This window comes from Pelophylax lessonae (genome assembly GCF_965119305.1).
Source record: "Pelophylax lessonae genome assembly, chromosome: 10".
Lineage (NCBI taxonomy): Eukaryota > Metazoa > Chordata > Amphibia > Anura > Ranidae > Pelophylax > Pelophylax lessonae.
The window spans coordinates 66,817,640-66,836,023 of record NC_138777.1 but is presented as its reverse complement, the minus strand read 5'-3'; the positions used below and the strand labels follow the sequence as shown (position 1 = coordinate 66,836,023).

Sequence of the window (18,384 nt, the reverse complement as noted above, 5' to 3'; positions counted from 1 at the left end):
CATTGTCATTGGTTCTTTGGATACAATTTATGTGGATATTATTATTATTATTATTATTGCACTACAGTTGGCACTATAGATACAACATTATCTTGTTTCTATAATAGATGATTGTCTATTTTTTACTTTGCGCAGCACTTTTAAATTTAACTTTATTAATCTGCACTTACTTTAAGGGAGACCTCAACCCGCCTTGCAAAGACCGCCGTCTCCGTGGCAACTCTCGGCTCCTCTCTAAACTCACAAACCCCGAAGAGCTGGAAGCCACCGGCGCTGCCAGCAACGTGTTTTCTTGGAGGACGCCGTGCAGCTCCCCCTCCCCCCCAGTGGATTTGAACGATGTCCTGCTCTACATGCTGTTTACTTACATCTGTTCTGGCTTTATCAAATAGACTTACCATCATTATAGGTACTTTGTTCCCCACAAAATATGTTCAACACCCCTGAAGACGGATAACCTCCAGAAACGCGTCAGATGTATTCATTATTACCATATGTGTCTTTGCCTATGTACCTATATACTCATATGATGTCATTTTAGGGCTAGCCACCCACATGTTGTCCTATGTATTTATGTCATCTTTTCTATTTCCCTTTTCCCTTTTTTATGCTTGTGTAAAATAAAATTGAATTTTTTTTATCTAATGATTATGGCTTTTTTGCTTTGATTAGCATTTCAATTACGATTTAAGACCTAAAAAGTCCCACTGGGGGTTCTCCCTCTTTGTTCCTCTGTCCTGTAAGTGCAACATTTATTAAACCTACTGTTTTTATTTACAAACTACACTTAGATCGGCGCTGCTTTTTTCCCTATCTGCATTTGTTTGTACTACAGTAAAGGGGGAACCTAACCAGTCTCAGCACTGGAGCCTTAAAGTCTGTAGTTTTACCACTGGGTAATGACTTAGTTAATGTATATACAACATCAGGTGTGGCCTGAATGGTGCAAGTCACAATTATTTTATTTCACAAAATCAATAATTTGCTAAGTTGCTGGTGAGTACTTCACAACACATGGAAAGTGCTCATTAGGTGTAAGGAATGTACACTCCTTGGGATCACATGTGTAAGAAGCCATACAAAAGGATAGACAACAGACAATATGCAAAAATAAATCACATTGTGAAACAATCTCACCTTGTATGAAACTCAAGCGATCATAGTAAAGGAAGTCTGGAGGCAAGTGCCGCTCTCGCAGTAGATTTAGCTGATTTGCTGTGATACAGGCGTGAAAAACCAGTCGCATGTCCAGTTAGGTGGAGTATTTTATGTCATTCACCAAATTGAAGATGTGCAAATCTAAAAAAGAAATGACTGTCAAAAACTTTGATCTTGTCACTGCTGCACAATTATACCCTTCCATGTATAGCTAGCTGAACATGAAACTAATTATTTCTGAAAGATGAATTGGCAGATACCTGCCAATGTACAAGCAAGATCTCATTTAAGCAAAGAGTTAAGTAGCCCCTTGCTCACTTCTCTTTCTCCCCGGCTGCCACTTAAACTGCTACTAATAACAACCCCCTGAGGACATCAATAGAGTCACTGTGTTGAATAATCACAGACTATCAGGCAAGGAGCCTTGCAGCAGCAGGTCCATTGCCTGTGACATCACACTTGGAGCTTGCATCTAGCTTTGAGTTGCTTTCATTAGCCCAGTCTGTTGGTCCGTCTGTGTTCTCCCCTTAGATCTGCTATCTCTGCTTTTCTGCACTGGAGCATCCTGCCTTGAGGAAGGGCTTTTCTATACAATACCAGGGATTCGTGGGGAGGAAAAAAAAAAAGGAATAGCAAGCAAAGACTAGGAGAGCTGCAGCATGAATTCTATCCCTGCTTGCTACTTGCTTTCTCTTTTGCTGCCTGCAATGGTTTTCAGCACTAGGTGAGTACAGAAAGCTTGTTCTGCATTGAGAATTATATGTGGGATACTGTGATGCTGTCCCTGTGCAATGCTGGTATCTCAATTTCACAGCATAGACAGCTTATGTGCATTTAATCCGACTGCTCTGGTTGACTCTCTCTGCCTTGATTTCCAGGAGCAGTAGACCACTCTAGATTCTGCAGGTCTGCGCTGCTGGAGAATAGGCGCTGTTGTGTTAAATTAAACTTGATAGATACTTTATGTGTATTTTAAAAAAACATTTTAAAAATAGTTTTTAAGGGTCATGCATATGTCTGGTTGTACACAGCTGGAACACTATTGAATTATTTCATAGATCGGAGATTAAGATGACTTTGAACAAAGTTGTATTCCTAGTTTGCTTTTCCAATCTAACTTTGAGTTTGCTACTAGTTATCACCATGGGGTGGTCTTGGACATTGGCAGGATTGTGTGGTCTATATCAATGCTATAAATCCAATTTGCCCATTCTGTAGAACAAAGAACAAAGTACAATAACCCACAGCAACCAAATATTTAATCTTTTCCCAGATCTGATTTCTGTAAACTGATGTTTTATTGGTTGCTTTGTGTGATTGGATTATCTATATGATTTTTTTTATTTCTCTCTTTCTGAACTGTGGTGCTGAATAAAGCAACTGTTCCGTATGTAAAGGAATGAGGTCTTTGCTGCTGTGGTTGGCAAATCCCTTAGTTGTCATATCTAATTACTAAATCATTTTGCTTATAGTTTGTCATCTTACTATGCTAATATGGTTCTGTGATCCCACCTGGTTCCTAGACTGCTACTATTATGCTTTGAACATGATTGCCGTCTCCTTAGCTCTAAGCGAATGATGTGAACGATGTATTATTAACCTGTTCTCCTCTGTTCTGGTACTGATGGGGTTAAATCATTTCACTCATGTCTGTTAAAACAGCTGATGTGTTTGGCTTCTGCATCTAAATGCCTCTTCATTAAAACAATATTAACAGTGACATTGATATTCCGTACTATTCCTGGAATATTGCTGCATTGTACGGGGTCTGTGTTATCCCTATGAATGATGAAAAGTTGGTCCTGTAGACAGTACAATATCTGTCATTGTGTTGTGTGGCTGCACCATGCAGTACTCTGTGTGCCCTCCTTGTGCCCTTCCCTCTGATCAGATCCAGAAGGAAAGATTTATTGGTTTTCAGATTATTAACCCTCTGAATCTACAATGGCTCTATAGCCATTCATGTATTGTCTTTTTAAACCATGGTTCCGTTGTGGGAGCTTAAAGGGTAACATGATGGTTACATTCCCACAACGGAACCATGGTTTAAAAAGACGATACATGAATGGCCATAGAGCCATCGTAGATACCCTATACAGCCATTCATGTATTGTCTTTTTAAACCATGGTTCCGTTGTGGGAGCTTAAAGAGTAACACCCCCCCTTTAACAAATTTCACAAGACAAGGCAGGGCAAGGAATTATTACATTATGTAGACATTATTTACTACCTGTGTTCTGTTGAGTCCCAACAGGCTTTTGAATTCTCCTTTGTACCGGATGGGTAACATTTACATTTGTTTATCGTCATGGAGGACTGCCTTCAGCTGTCTGGAGTTCAACATGAATTGTTTGCATTAACATCACACTTAGTTTTCTTCTATAGATCCTTTCATGGCAAAAAGTATTTAATAAACAGTTTCCATTGGAGACAAGAGATCATTTGTGAGACAGTACGACTGTAAAAAAATAGAAAAATATATAGATAACATCTTATTTTGTAAATTGATAATGAACTGATTTACCTTGACGGGTAGTCCATGAATGGACTGACAAACTCCACTTTGTCTTTGGATGATCTAGGTCTGTATTTTCAAAGGCGGGTGTACGTTTGTACAAAGTGACAGCAGGTCAACAAAGGACTGAAATCTATTAACTTACATTGCTGTAATAGCCGTGCAGAGTAAAAGCAGCATAGACTGTAGACTTTAGTTGTCCTTGTTGGCTTTTATAATGACACCTGACATGACTTATATTATTAGGAGCCATCCAGACAACGCAAGTTCCCTTCTACACATCTAACGATCATGTTGATTAAATCTTCCAGTTTGTTAACCTGGATACACACTATACAATTTTCTTTAGATTTTTTCCTTTAGATTTACCAAAACCATATCATATGAGGTCAAACCTAAACACTTTCAATTTGTATGCAATCTGGCAGGCTCTTGCACTACATAGTTTAAGGTAAATCTAAAGGAAATTGAACAATAAAAGTTGTATAGTGTGTATCCAGTTTTAGAGTTCTGTGTATTTAAATGCTTGTCTTTTGAAGCAGTCTTTTTCAAGCAGCAGAAAAGTGAACAGTTAAACTTACTAATGTTTATAGCTGCCATAGCAACTTCCTTGCATGTAACAAGATTGTCCATTTAGAAAGTCCATATTGCTTAGTAATCATCAGTAGTTTGCAATTTCAAAATAATATCTGACTTCAATTTTGTGCTAATCTGATACTCAATAAGCAAGAAAATAAATGGCAATTACTTGTGATTTGTATTATTTCCAAAAAACAGGCTCTATCGTAATAAAAAAAAGCAAAAAGAATGCCTCCCTTTAAAGAAAAAATGCTTACCTGCCCTCTCGCATTTTCCCAAAAAGAATGCTTTTGGGTGTATCAGATGACTGTTCCCCTGCTGAAGGCTGTTTTCTTCCATGGGCCCTTTTAGAACTACTGTGCTCTTTACATGTAAGGGACCAGCAGATGGAGCCACAGAGCACAGAGGTGTCAGATATTGGATATCCTTTAGTAAAGATCAACTGCGCGGGTAGCTTAGAGCAATGCAGTTTCTTTAAAGCTGAACCCAGGGCTAATATCACAAAATGCTAATTATTGCAAGTGTACTTTTATTAAATAAATTACATGCATTTATTGAATGTACCTAGTGTGACAATCTCAATTTGTTTTCAGTGGAAGATTGAGCGTCAACACCAATTGGTAGTGCTCATGCAATGACAGTAACAAAATAACTGCCCCCCCCTGCTCATTCATTGCCCAATCAGCAGGGGGGGTAGTGTGGGTGGGTTCCTGACCAAGATTTGCTTGGAAAAGGTGTAGGATTAGCTAGTAAAACAGTCCACATGTTTCAACTTATTTGGTTGTTTGCCTACAGTTCAGTTTCATTTTCCTAGAAAGAAGAATGTAAATACCCCTATTGCCAATGCAACCGAACAATTGGAATCCAACACTTCTGGAAGCGTCAAATTCCTAGACCCCGGCTATGCTCAGTGGTTCCTTCCTCAGACCCCTACATTACTACAGAAGATAGTAGTAATGTAGGGGGTCAGCAGATTGAACCACTGAGCATAGCAAGGGGACTACAAATCTGACACTATAGGAAGTGTCAGATTCTGAAGAGCCTTTGGATAGTGGTTTGCACTTACAATGGCTCTCAGAATTACAGCTGAGGGAGAGGTGAATATTTACTTATCTTTCCAAGTTACTTCCTCTTACCAAGTTACATTTGGTAATTATACAGTATTTTAGTGACAACATTGTTTGAATTGTTACTAAACCTACAACAGTAAAAGTCTCCATATAAAGTAACGCATGCTTGGTATACACACTGTGGAACCTAAGGGGTTATCCTACGCATTGTGAGAAAAGGCTGTTTGATTAAATCTTCTCTGTTCCTCCCCTTCCTCCACTATCCTAAATCCATCTCCTGATTATACAGAGTCTTTGGAGTCACTCTGCATAGGCTCAGTTTGATGTGCATTGCTAGAGAGTTTTTTTTTTTTGGTTGGGTGCATGTGATCAGTACAATCAGCACTGTCCAGATAGAGGGTCATAGGACAGTCAAAGCAGGGCAGCCATCAGACACTTTGGGGAGCCTTACATAGCTTTAGGCCTGGGGCCACCAACATTCCCAGGGCCCTCCCACTGGCCATCCCATTCGGGTGAAAGGTGTAGTAATATCCTGTGCTAGACAAGTACATGACAGTCCTGGCATGCCTGGCGGATTGATATAGAAGAGGCTGGGACTGTCACATACTTGTCTTGCACAGGATATTACTACACCAGCACGAGAATGGGATTGCGGATTGATATAGAATAGGCTGGGACTGTCACGTACTTGTCTGGCACAGGTTACTACCACACCGGCACCCTAATGGGATGGCCAGTGGGCAGATTTGGTGGGATGGCCAGTGGGAGGACCCTGGAAAATGTTTTTTTTTTTAATTTCCACAGCCTGCATATGGCAGTGCCTAGAGTCTCCTCTCTTCCTTCGCCCACCCCTTTCTTCCCTGCTGAATTGGCCAGGCTGGAGAAGGAAAATAGTAGGAGCACTTTGCCCTGCACAGCAGCCAAAGCAGCCTGGGGGGGGGGGGGGGCTCCAGCCATGGTTGGGGCCTGGACTGCTAGGCCCCTTGGAATGCCTGGGCCCCCTACATGTGTATGGACCGCCCCCCCCCCCTGATGGGGACCCTGAGTCAAAGTATATTGAAAACTCCTCCTGCAAGCGTTAACCAGACACTGATAGAAGTCACAAGGCTGCTATATACTGCAAAAGAGAAAAGGTATTTAGCAGTTTATATTTACTAAAATAGTTGCATGTCCTGTGTACTGTGGGAGACCAGATATAGTGAATGCAGGCTCCTGGGTTTATTAACACTTTAAAGGACACCTCCAGGGGGCGTGTCCGGCCGGCGCTGAATATGGCCGCATAGCGTGAGAGCTCCCTGCCATCTCTCCTCACAGCGGCTCACAGCGGCGGATCGAAGCGGAATTCCGTGCCGGCAACTTCTCCACAGCCTCCCGAGCCTCCCGCAGACCGGCCCCGAGCATGTCCAAGCGGCGCAAGGCTATCAAGCCGCCGCAGCGGCTGACGGACTTCTACCCGGCGGCTCCTCACAGAAGCCGGCAAGATGGCGCCGGCTCCGGACCTGGTCTCCCGCGCTCAGATGCAGGTACCATCCCTGCTTCAGCCCGGTCCCCTCAAGCCTCTGGATCCCCCCAGAGCGCCCTGGATGTGCCTTCTCCACCCCTGTCTCCTACCACCAGTAGCCCCACAAAAACTAAGTACCGCAGGCATGAGGGAGAAGACCCCCCTGGAGCTCGTGCTGCGGCCTGTCAGGAACTACTTCTGTCTAACCCAGGCATAACTATAGAGGCATTCCCTGCCTCAGATCAGTCAATCTCAGAGGCCACCATGAAACGGATGCTCCTCTCTATGAAAAGCACCCTGTTTAATGAACTTGCCACCATGTTCTCTCCACTAAATGACACTGTACAAATACATGATGACAGGATACAGCATCTAGAGTCTAAAATGGCAGATTTGTACACTGCTCACAATGACCTCGTTGATGCCTATGCTGACCAGGAAAGTGAGATGCAGCGCCTCCAGTACAAACTTGCGGACTTAAAGGACCGCTCTCGGCGCAATAACATTAAATTCAGAGGCATCCCTGAATCTGTGCCGCATAAAGATTTGACCAACTTTGTCCAGCGCCTTATGAAGTCACTTATCCCCTCTCTCAGTGATATTGAGTTGTGTGTGGATAGGGCCCACCGTATCCCTAAGCCTAGCTTCCTGCCAGACACCGCACCTAGAGACACTCTGGCCCGTATCCACTACTATCATGTTAAAGAGAGGGTTATGGCGGCAGCCAAACACGACCCGGTTGTGCCTGATGAATTTATGGGTATATCCCTCTACACTGATATATCCCAACAAACGGCTCTCAACAGGAAGAAATTGTCCCCGCTTACGAAAATTCTCCGTAACAACAGCGTTATCTACAAATGGGGCTTCCCCACTAAATTGCTTGTTACGTGGAATGGTAAAATGTTTCCTATTCACAGCGTGGATAAGGGCATCCAACTGTTCAAACAATGGAACCTGCTGCCAGCTGACTCTGAGCCGCCTGGGAGGTCCACCCCTGAGCGCATGCATCAAGCTGGGTCTGGGATGGATACTTGATTTGTTCTGCTTCTCCGCTTCCTTATGCCACTATAGGATGGATGGGACGGGGGACCTCTCACGTTAGTTGACGTTTTGTCTCTCGGTGATGCTTATCTGTTATCTCCCCCGATGTGCTGTAGCGGCTTCGGCCGCCCATTGTGCCTGCATGCTCAGGCTATTTTTTATGTGCACCTGTGTATCTTTTTGGTTTGATTTTTTTTTTTCTCCTGCTTTCCCCTCTTCTGGCTTTCTTCCTCCTGGTCCAGGATCCACTGTGGCTCATTGTGTTCACTATCGTCCTCCTGTTTGGCTGCCAAAGTGCACTGTTGCTCCGAGATGTTGTGATGACTGCTCCCCAGGTCACTTGGACTTTGTGGCGTATACCCAACCTCGGTGCAGGTCCTTATCTCGGCAAGTAGTAGTTTTAAGTCATCTTTTATTGCATTTCATTGCCACTAAGCTACGCATCCCTCCTCTGCTGCTATGCCACTGAAGTTCGTGTCATTGAATGCTAAGGGCCTGAACTGCCCAGCTAAAAGGGCCTCCTTGATGAGGGAAGCAAAGTACCTTCGCGCAGATGTTTTGTTCGTGCAGGAATCCCACTTCGCCAAGGAAAAGTGTCCGAAGTTCTCCTTCCCTAACTTTTCTCACCTGTATATGGCTAATGCTCCCAAAAAGGCATGCAGGGTTTTTATAGCCATAAACGCCTCGGCTTCCTTCCTACACAAACGCACCATTGAGGATCTGATGGGGAGGTACATTGTTCTTGTGTGTGAAATCAACGGTTCCCTTTTCACCCTGGTGAATCTATATGCCCCCAATACCAGGCAGAGGAAATTTCTCACCCATCTATTTAATCTATTGGAAGGTAATGTGCAGGGCACGCTTCTTATTGGAGGGGACTTTAATACTGTTGTACAACCGTCTATGGACTCTACTGCCCAAGCTAGGAGGCCATCCTGCTCTCTCTCCTCCCTGCTGCAGAAACATGATCTATACGATGTATGGAGGTGCTTCCATGGGAACGAGAGAGACTTCACCTTTTTGTCAGCTGCTCACTCATCCTACTCTCGTATAGACTATTTTCTGACTGATAAAAGATCTCTGCAAAATGTATTGCGCGCTGACATTGGTACGATATCTTGGTCCGACCATGCCCCGATCACATTGGAATTTGATGATAAGCTTGGCAAATCTCCCCCCCCCCTATTTGGAGGATGAATACCTCCTTGTTGGAGGACAAGATTTCATACCAAAAGATAGTGCAGGCTCACAATGATTTTTTTGAATTCAATGATAAGGCGGATGTTTCACGATTTACTCTGTGGCTCACGTATAAGGTATATATGAGGGGTATTTTACTCCAACTCGCTTCAGGTCTCAAAAACCGCAGGAGGAGGCAAGTTGAAGAACTTCTGGCTACTATAGAAACCAAAGAGGCGACCAATAAGTTGCACCCGAGCCCTGCTCTTACCCAGGAATTGTTAACTGATAGGCAAAAATTAAGATCCCTACTTCTCTATAAATATGAGAATCACCTGAAATACACCAAGGCCAAATTCTATGGTCTCCGGGACAGGGCCGGGGCGTGGCTAGCCAGGCGGGTCAAAACGCTACAAGCTAAACGTAAAATTGCTTCCGTAATGCATCCTAACACTAAAGTCTCTCTGTCTAATCCAAAAGATATTGCGGACGCATTTGCGGATTATTATCAATCGCTTTATGACCTGCAATCGGACCCTGCCACTCCCCAGCCCTGTCCTGAACTGATTGCGAAGTTCCTTAACAAGGTCAAGCTCCCCGCTCTCACGACCGAACAACTCCAGTCTATTTCTCAACCCTTTACTTCCCTCGAAATAAGCTCAGTCATTCGCAGGCTCCCCAACCATAAATCTCCGGGGGAAGATGGACTCCCCAATGAGTATTATAAGGCTTTGGTTGATAATATTACTCCACACTTGCAACCTGTTTTTGAACTTGCTTCCTCCTCATCTATGTTCCCTCCGGATATGTTGAGGGCTGTGATAGTGACTCTTCCTAAGCCTGGCAAAGACCCAGCGGTTACGGCACACTATAGGCCGATCTCACTTCTGAATACCGATGTTAAAGTATTTGCTAAACTGCTGGCCCTTAGGATCCAAAGAGTTTTGCCTGTTCTGGTTCACCCGGATCATGTAGGATTTGTCCCGGGCCGCCAGGCTCCGGATGGGACGAGACGGCTTATCGGCTTGCTCTCCAGAGTTGGGGCCGCTCGGACGCCTTCTCTGCTTCTCTCTTTGGATGCGTAGAAGGCGTTCGATCGGGTCCACTGGGGCTATCTACGGGCAGTCCTCGATGCTTTCGGGATTGGAGGATGGATACAGTCAGCCGTCCTGTCTCTGTACTCCAACCCGTCCGCGACTGTCCTCACATCAGGGATGAAATCGAAGCCTATCCAGATCACAAACGGCACTAGGCAGGGATGCCCCTTGTCCCCCATCATATTTGCCCTTCTCATGGAGCCCCTGGCAGAACGGTTCCGCTCTCACCCCTGCATCAAAGGTTTGTCAGTGGCCGGACTGGAACACAAGATAAGCCTTTTTGCCGATGATGTAATGCTTATGCTCACGGACCCTGCCGCCTCCCTGACGGAATCGTACACCCTACTAAATGAGTTCAGTAGGGTATCTTACTATAAACTCAACGCCAACAAATCGCAAATATTGAGCCTTAACATACCGCCCCCGCTACAGTGTTCTCTAGCCGGGAGGTTTCCTTTTATCTGGTCCTTGCACTCTATCCCCTTTCTCGGCATTCACCTTACACCCCATACGTCACAACTGTATACATACAATTTTAAACCCTTTTTGGATTCCCTGCCCTCTCTTCTGCAACAGTTGCGCACGCGAGAATTGTCCACTATGGGTCGGATAGCTTCCTTTAAAATGCTTATCCTCCCGAAGATACTTTATCTTTTTCGCACCATTGCCATACCCTTGCCTGTGTCCTTCTTCTCTGCTCTTCAAAAACAGTTGACGCGTTTTGTGTGGAATGCCAGGCCTCCAAGGTGCTCCCTTAAAAATATGGTTTTACATAGAAAACATGGAGGTATGGGAGTCCCTAATCTGACCGCCTACTATAAGGCATGTGTTCTAGACCAACTTAAATTTTGGTGGGCGCCGTCTCCGCACAAGAGGTGGGCTTCCATTGAGTTCTCTGAGGTCCCTGGGCACGACCTACAGTTGGCTCTCATTGCCACTATACTGGGGGATTGGCCTGGGACTTCTGAGAGCCCGATTGTCCAAGCCTCCCTCTCTATGTGGAGGGAATTTTGTCGCTCACAACCACCCATAATTCCCATGCACAAAATACAGGTCCCACTGAAAGTACTGTGCCACTTTCTCCCGCACCTAGATATCCAACAGTGGCTGCGCAAGGGAGTACTACTCCTTCGTGACCTGGTCCACGATTCTCGCCTGAGCCCGTTTGATAGCTTACAAACCCGTTTTGATCTTCCAATGGGAGCAATTTTCTCTTACCTTCAGATCCAATCATTCCTCCACAAACAACCACTTCCCACTTATGTAGAAATCCCCAGTTCAGTACATTTTTTCCTTCAGAACACAGCTACTCACACCAAAGGTATCACGCTGTTCTACGCCATCCATAATAACCATAACCTTTTCTCTAAACCTCCGTCAGTCACCAAATGGGAACGTACCCTGTCGTCATCATTCCCTGAGCCCACTTGGCTGAAAGCATTTGCCTACACCTATGCGGCCACGAAGTGTGTTACCCATTGGGAACAGTACCAGAAGGTGCTCCACTCATGGTACCTCACTCCATTCAAGCTTTCTAAGTTTTACCCGTCCCACCCCTCCCTATGTTGGCGACAGTGCGGAGAAATAGGTACTCTGTACCACACATTGTGGTCTTGTGTTTCACTACGGTCCTTCTGGAACAAATTATTTACACTAATTTCAGATATAACACAGGAAACAGTCTCCCCATCTCCGGCTTTAGCCCTCCTGCACCTCAATATTCATAACTTTAAGCCTTGCCACAGGGCGGTTATTATACATCTGCTTCTTGCAGCAAAAACTGCTATAGCCACGCACTGGAAATCTCCTGAGCCCCCTTCCTGTAGTGAAGTCATCCTTGCACTTAACCAACATTGTATGATGGAGAGGACGCTCGCGGTTGTCAACCTTGCCGCTTCCTCATTCCGGAGGAGGTGGGAAGTTTGGCTATCTCACTCCAAGTGTACGGTCTTAGATTGATAGATTGATGTGAATTTATTGACTGGATCTAGCTGGATCTTTCACTGTCCTGCTCTTGTCACCCTCTACCGTTCCTCTTTCTGCTGTCCCTTAACTTTATTCCTGTTCCCCGTTTTTATCTCTCCTTCCCACTGTTTTGCCTTTCCAGCCTACACCTCCCCCAAGTGTGCTGCCTTAGCGTTTGGGTCGACTTAATGCATCTGGCTCTGCGTTCTGAGCATGCTGATTAATTCATTGGTTATAAGATTGTTCGCATTGAAGGTCCGTGAACCTGTATTGATCTGTCTTCTGTCATCCTCCCGGGGCACAGTTTGTTCCCCTTGGGGTGCCCGGGGGGCGATGTCAGACCCTTTTTTTTTTCTTTTCAAGGAAATGTTCACTCACCTGTATTCGTATGCTATGCTATAATGTTATGTGTAGTTGCTTCACCATTCAGTCATGCCTGTTGTACTTTGACCCATATGTACTGCTTTACTTTGTTCACTTGGCTGTTTACTTGTTAAAATCAATAAACATCTATTGAAACTAAAGGACACCTCCAACCTAATTTGAAATCTGAATTTTGGTCGTCACTGGAGAGTTGAATTAACTGCTGATATCTTGTATCCCTGGAACTGCTGTGATTTGGTTATCTTGTGGTACACTTTTTGTCCTCACCCAGTTCCATAAGTCTATAAGGTAACTGTCATTCTAAGAATCTCTCAAAAATATAAGAAGCAAGCATCTGCATACATTTTCTAGAATGCAGATCAGAATCGAAAGCTGTTAGGTGCTAAATATATAGACCCTGCTTCTTTTGGAGCCGCTGACCTCATACTTTTCCTGGGTCAGTGAATTAGAAGGTATTGAAGCCAGCCAATTAGCATGACAGCCAGGCTGCTGGTATTTTTACAAAATAAGTCTGTAGGAATATCCTATGTACGTCTTTATTTCTCTTGTGACAGGTTTCCTTGAAATGTCAGTTTATGTAGAACTAGCCTTTACAAATCTTACATCATAGCATCTATCTTTCATCACCAGCAGTTTTATATGTCAAGTTATATGCCCCAGGATGTAGATTGAAAAAAGTTATATTAAACATACTGGTTGTTGCCATGGTGACTGTAATAGCTTACAGGATCTTTTGGACTTGTGTGTGTATATGACAAAATCTACATAATAAAATACTAATTGACTTCAAGTTAACAGCTAATGAACGTGCTTCCATTACAGTCATTCTCGCCACATTCCTAATTAATGGCTGTTTATTTACACCCGAAGAGTAGAAGAATAAGGTGTAATATGGTTTTCCTAAGGCAAACAAACATTTCAATCTTGTTTCCTGGCCACAGCTGTGTGTGAACATAGAATAATTCTACAAATAATCTGAAAACACTTCACAAGATTGAGTTTAGTAGGGCATGCCATACTTCAAAGTGTTACGTATGTTGGCAGTGGTTTTTGTGGACAGTGTCTTCAATTTATTTTTCTTTTTGATCTAAGCAGTAGCAGATTTATTCGGAGTACAACTAGAATGTAGCAATTTAAGGTCTTCATGCACATACTGTTTGGGCATAAAAGAGAAGTCAAGGTAGAGACCTAATGTGGGTAGTTGAAGAGGAGGCTCATGATCCAAGTTAATTATGATCTTGCTTTAAGATGTTTCTGACATTCACATTGCATATAAGCATGAGCTTTGAACATTGTATTAAATGCATTACCTTATTCTGTGTTAAGGCATACCTGATGAAGTAAAGGATCATACCAAGGGCACAAAGAGCACATGACTCCTGCGCTTAAGGGGTGGCCTTGCGGCTGGTATCCAGAAAATGCGATTCAGGTCAAATTGTAGTAAATTCAGGCTGTGCTGCCACTCTCAACGGGTCGTGGTAACCCAAAGAAGATACTGGAAAAGAGAAATGGACAGAGGGCGCACCAGCCTAACGCATTATCTTTAAAACAATTTATTGTAATAGACATGTATACACATTATACTCACAAAACGATTATGAAACACGGGCAATAAGCAATGAGGGACCACCAGGGGTCTCCACTGGGCATCCTCAGCTGCCGCAATCCGTGGAAAGATGTAGACCTCCAAAAAACCGTTTACGCGTTTCGGGGTGTTCCCCCTTCATCAGAGCCTGGTGCAGGGCAGGGCTCTGATGAAGGGGGAACACCCCGAAACGCGTAAGCGTTTTTTTGGAGGTCTACATCCTTCCACGGCCTGCGGCAGCTGAGGATGCCCAGTGGAGACCCCTGGTAGTCCCTCATTGCTTATTGCTCATACCAAGGGCAGCCTTGGGGCCCAAAATTACAAGGGGCAGAGGAGTCCTGGGATCTGGACCAGTGCATCACTGAGCTCCTGAACAGACTGGAGGTGTCAGATGGATCAAAAAAAAAACTTCTTCACATTAGCACTGTTTAGGGCAGGGTTCAAGTTTGACATTGGTCCATGAGACTATCCAATAAGTTCATAAAAAGCTGCAGGTAAAAAAGGGATCTGTAAATATCCGGGGTTTAATTAGGTGGTAGATAAATAATGGAAGATTCATTGGGTCTCTATCATGTGTAAAGTTTGGGGGTTCTAGCTCCACCGGATTGAGTGCACAACCGTTTAAAATATATTTCAGCAAAACTCAAACAGGGCTTCCAGCGGCGCACAAATCAAACACATAATAAAGTCAGCTTATCTTCAGCACAATGGAACAAAGTAAGGAAAAAGGCACACACAGTTTTTGTAGATGGGTCTTCACCCCAAGGTAGGTTTGTAACAGTCCTTAACCCCTTTACCACCGGAGGATTTTGCTGTCTTACGTCCAGGCCACTTTTTGCGATTCAGCACTGTGCGACTTTAACTGACAATTGCGCGGTCATGCAACGCCGTACCCAAACGAAATTTACGATGTTAATTACATTTTGCGATATTAATTTAAAAAAGCGACAATTTTGAAAAAATAACAATATTTTTCTACTTTGACAGTTAAAAAATATCCAATACATTAAATTTTTGTCATATATTTAGGCCAAAATGTATTTAGCTACATGTCTTTGACAAAAAAATTCTCAATGAGCGTATTTTTAACCGCTTTATGACCGGAAGGTTTTACCCCATTCCTGACCAGGGCCTATTTTGCGATTCGGCACTGCGTTGCTTTAACGGACAATTGGGCGGTCATGCGACACTGTACCTAAACTAATTTGACGTCCTTCTTTTCCCACAAACAGAGCTTTCTTTTGGTGGTATTTGATCACCTATGCGATTTTTTGATCATGCGCTATAAACAAAAAAAAGAGCGTTCATTTTGCAAAAATAATAATATTTTTCAAATTTTTTTATATAAAATTCCCCCCCCAAAAATGTAAAAATCAAAATGTTTTAACACTTTTGGCCATTTTGTTTTCTGCTACATATGTTTGATAAAAAAAATCGCAAAAAGCGTATTTTGATTGGTTTGCGCAAAAGTTATTGCGTTTACTAACTAAGGGAAAGATTTTTGTCATTTTTGATGTTTTTTTTTAACGAGTAATGGCGGCGATCTGCGATTTCTTTTGCGGGACTGCGACATTGCGGCGGACATATCGGACCCTTGACTGACATTTTTGACACTTTTAGGCTTACCAGTGACATTACTACAGTAATCAGTGCTATACATATGCACTGTTACTGTAAAAATGACACTGGGAGGGAAGGGGTTAACTTTATTTGAGAGGGAGGGGTTAAGTGTGTCCCTAGAGGGCGTGCTTCTAACTGTGATTGGATGTGGCTTTTCATGTAACAGCAGAGATCTATGGTCCTACATAGCAGGACCGTATGATCTCTGCTGTTACACAGGGGAGAAAGACAGGCGGCTTTGTTTACATTAGCCGCCTGCCTTTCTCCCGGTGTAACCGACAATCGCAAGTGTGTCCCTAGGGGCGTGATTCTAACTGTGATTGGATGTGGCTACTTGTGTAAGAACAGAGAGCAACGATCCTACATAGTAGAACCGTATGATCTTCATTCTCACACAGGGGAGAATGACAGGCGGCTGTGTTTACATTAGCCGCCTGCCTTTCTCCCGCTCTAACGGACGATCTGGAGTGCCCGGCGGACGGGTCTGCCGGGCACACGCGTGGGGGGGGGGGGGGTCCGTGAGCGAGCGGGAGCACGCCTCCGGCGGCACGTGCTCGCTCACCAAAGCCTCACAGGCTAGCGACCTACGTCGCTTTGCCTGTGAGGGGCTGACCACAGACGTAGATCTATGTTAGGCAGTCGGCAAGTGGTTAATAGACCTCTCAGCAGCTTTTGGCAGACTCCAGCAGACTTACAGCTCTCCCAGACAGGTGCAACCATCAACTCCTCCTCCTCCTCCTCCTCATCTATTGCTGCTTCCTGTCTCTTAAGGTCTGCTTCTCATGGGTCCTAACCCTGTGTGCGCTGGAATTCCTTATAGTCAGGGGTGGGGGCTCTTTCCCACCCGAATATCACTACAGAGCCCCCCAAATTCCGGGTCCCAAATATCTCTCTATTCAATATAGAGAGAACTGCGAGACAGTCCTCCTGATTTGAGCTATTCCCAGGAATTTCTCACCCGTCTTGTGTGACCCCCTGAACATTTCCCAACTTCCCTTAAAGAGACCACAACCCAAATACAGGCGATATATAGCAACTGTCCAGGACCCAACTTTGGCGTCCTTTACACATGTTACACATTCATGGTTATTTGCTTGCTTCTCAATAATCGTGTCCCTTTCTTACTACATAGCTTTGTAATTCTCAGGTTTCCTTTAAGATAGTCAACTGATCATGTACACACATCTTCCCTGTACCTGGTAATATCATTTACCATCATCAGACACAAAGCATAAATGCCTGTGGGCACTCCTTTTTATATGAGATTCTATTAATTTATGAAAAGGCCCTGGACTTTAAGCAGCTCAGGGTCTATTGTACAATTATTCCACAACTGGCTTGTCATTCTTTGAACTCAACACAGCTGCAAAAATAAATGAAAGGATTTGAATGCATTGAGAACACATATCTAGCATATTTGGATGTGCATTGAACCCAAACATAAAATTATATTTTAATGAGATGCTTGCGTGCATATGTGTTCATTTATGTCCAGAAAATCGTTTTAAAGGAACATAGCCCTCTAAACTTACTAAACACCCAAACAGCAACCAAACAGGGTAAGAACAGACAGGTACCTTTCTCACATATCAGAACCTATTGTGATCCCAGGAGCCCCTAAAACCTGGGTAAAAAGAGACCTTGATTCAGCCTTGCCTCTTGCCACTTTGCTGTTCAGTGAAAGCACCATTATTGGCAGTCGAGGTATTGTCACTAGAATGTGAGCAGAATATCAAGTAGTGCCCAAAAAAGGCCGGTACAGGACAAAGGACTAGTATTCCATATTGGTCTCCTAGCAGCTGGTCTTTTTCCCATTACGGACTTACCATGCCTTGTTCTGCATTGTCTCTCTCTATGGAGGTGGCCGTTTTGGTAGAAGCAGGGCTTTGTTTCCTTATATCAAAGTCTCCAGCAAGGAGAACAGTGCAGCACAGTAGTGACATCTTCAAGTCTCAATCTAGATCTTGTGATACTAGCAATTAAAGGCACATTGGCTTAATCTTGCAATACAGATATACAACTATGAGACTGTAGGTACAGAAGTGTCTAAGTAGACTCACATACCAGACAGTGCACTGCTATTTTATTCAAATAGAGGAACTAAAAAAAAAAAAGTCAGGGTCCTTCTTTAAGCTATATTAAACCCAAAAAGAAAAAGAAAAAATTATATTACAGTTTTCCAGTTCTTAGATGTTGTGGCTCCATTCCTTTTATTTATTTTAGGCTTCCTTTTGCATTATTTTTACCTGGTACCGTCTCCTGTAGTATGTGTGCAGTCTCTGACCGTCTCCTGTAGTATGTGTGCAGTCTCTGACCATCTCCTGTACTGTCTGCTGTCTCTGACCATCTTCTGTACCATATCTGCAGTCTCTGACTGTCTCCTGTATCATGTCTGCAGTCTATGACCATCTCCTGTAGTATGTCTGCAGTCTCTAACTGTCTCTTGTACCTTGTCTGCAGTCTCTGACTGTCTCTTGTACCTTGTCTGCAGTCTCTGACCATCTCCTGTACCATGTCTGCAGTCACTGACCATCTCCTGTACATTGTCTGCAGTCTCTGATCTTCTCCTGTAGTCAGTGCTGTATCTTGGCCTAGGCCAACAAGGCCCAGGCCTAGGGCAGCACTTTGCTGGGGGGCAGCAAAAAAGCTGATGGGGCTGCACTGATATGCTGCCCTGATGGGCACTA

General features: G+C 44.0%; 1 protein-coding gene across 1 annotated transcript in view; it reads left to right on the top strand.

Annotated features, from left to right (window-relative positions):
* Positions 1-1,498: 1,498 nt before the first annotated feature.
* The window catches only part of LUZP2 (leucine zipper protein 2), a 950,181-nt gene continuing 933,295 nt past the window's right edge, over positions 1,499-18,384 (top strand). The window contains exon 1 of the mRNA XM_082270449.1: positions 1,499-1,882. Coding sequence (XP_082126575.1) covers positions 1,818-1,882 — 65 coding nt within the window. The 5' untranslated portion in view covers positions 1,499-1,817. The remainder of the gene's footprint in view (positions 1,883-18,384) is intronic.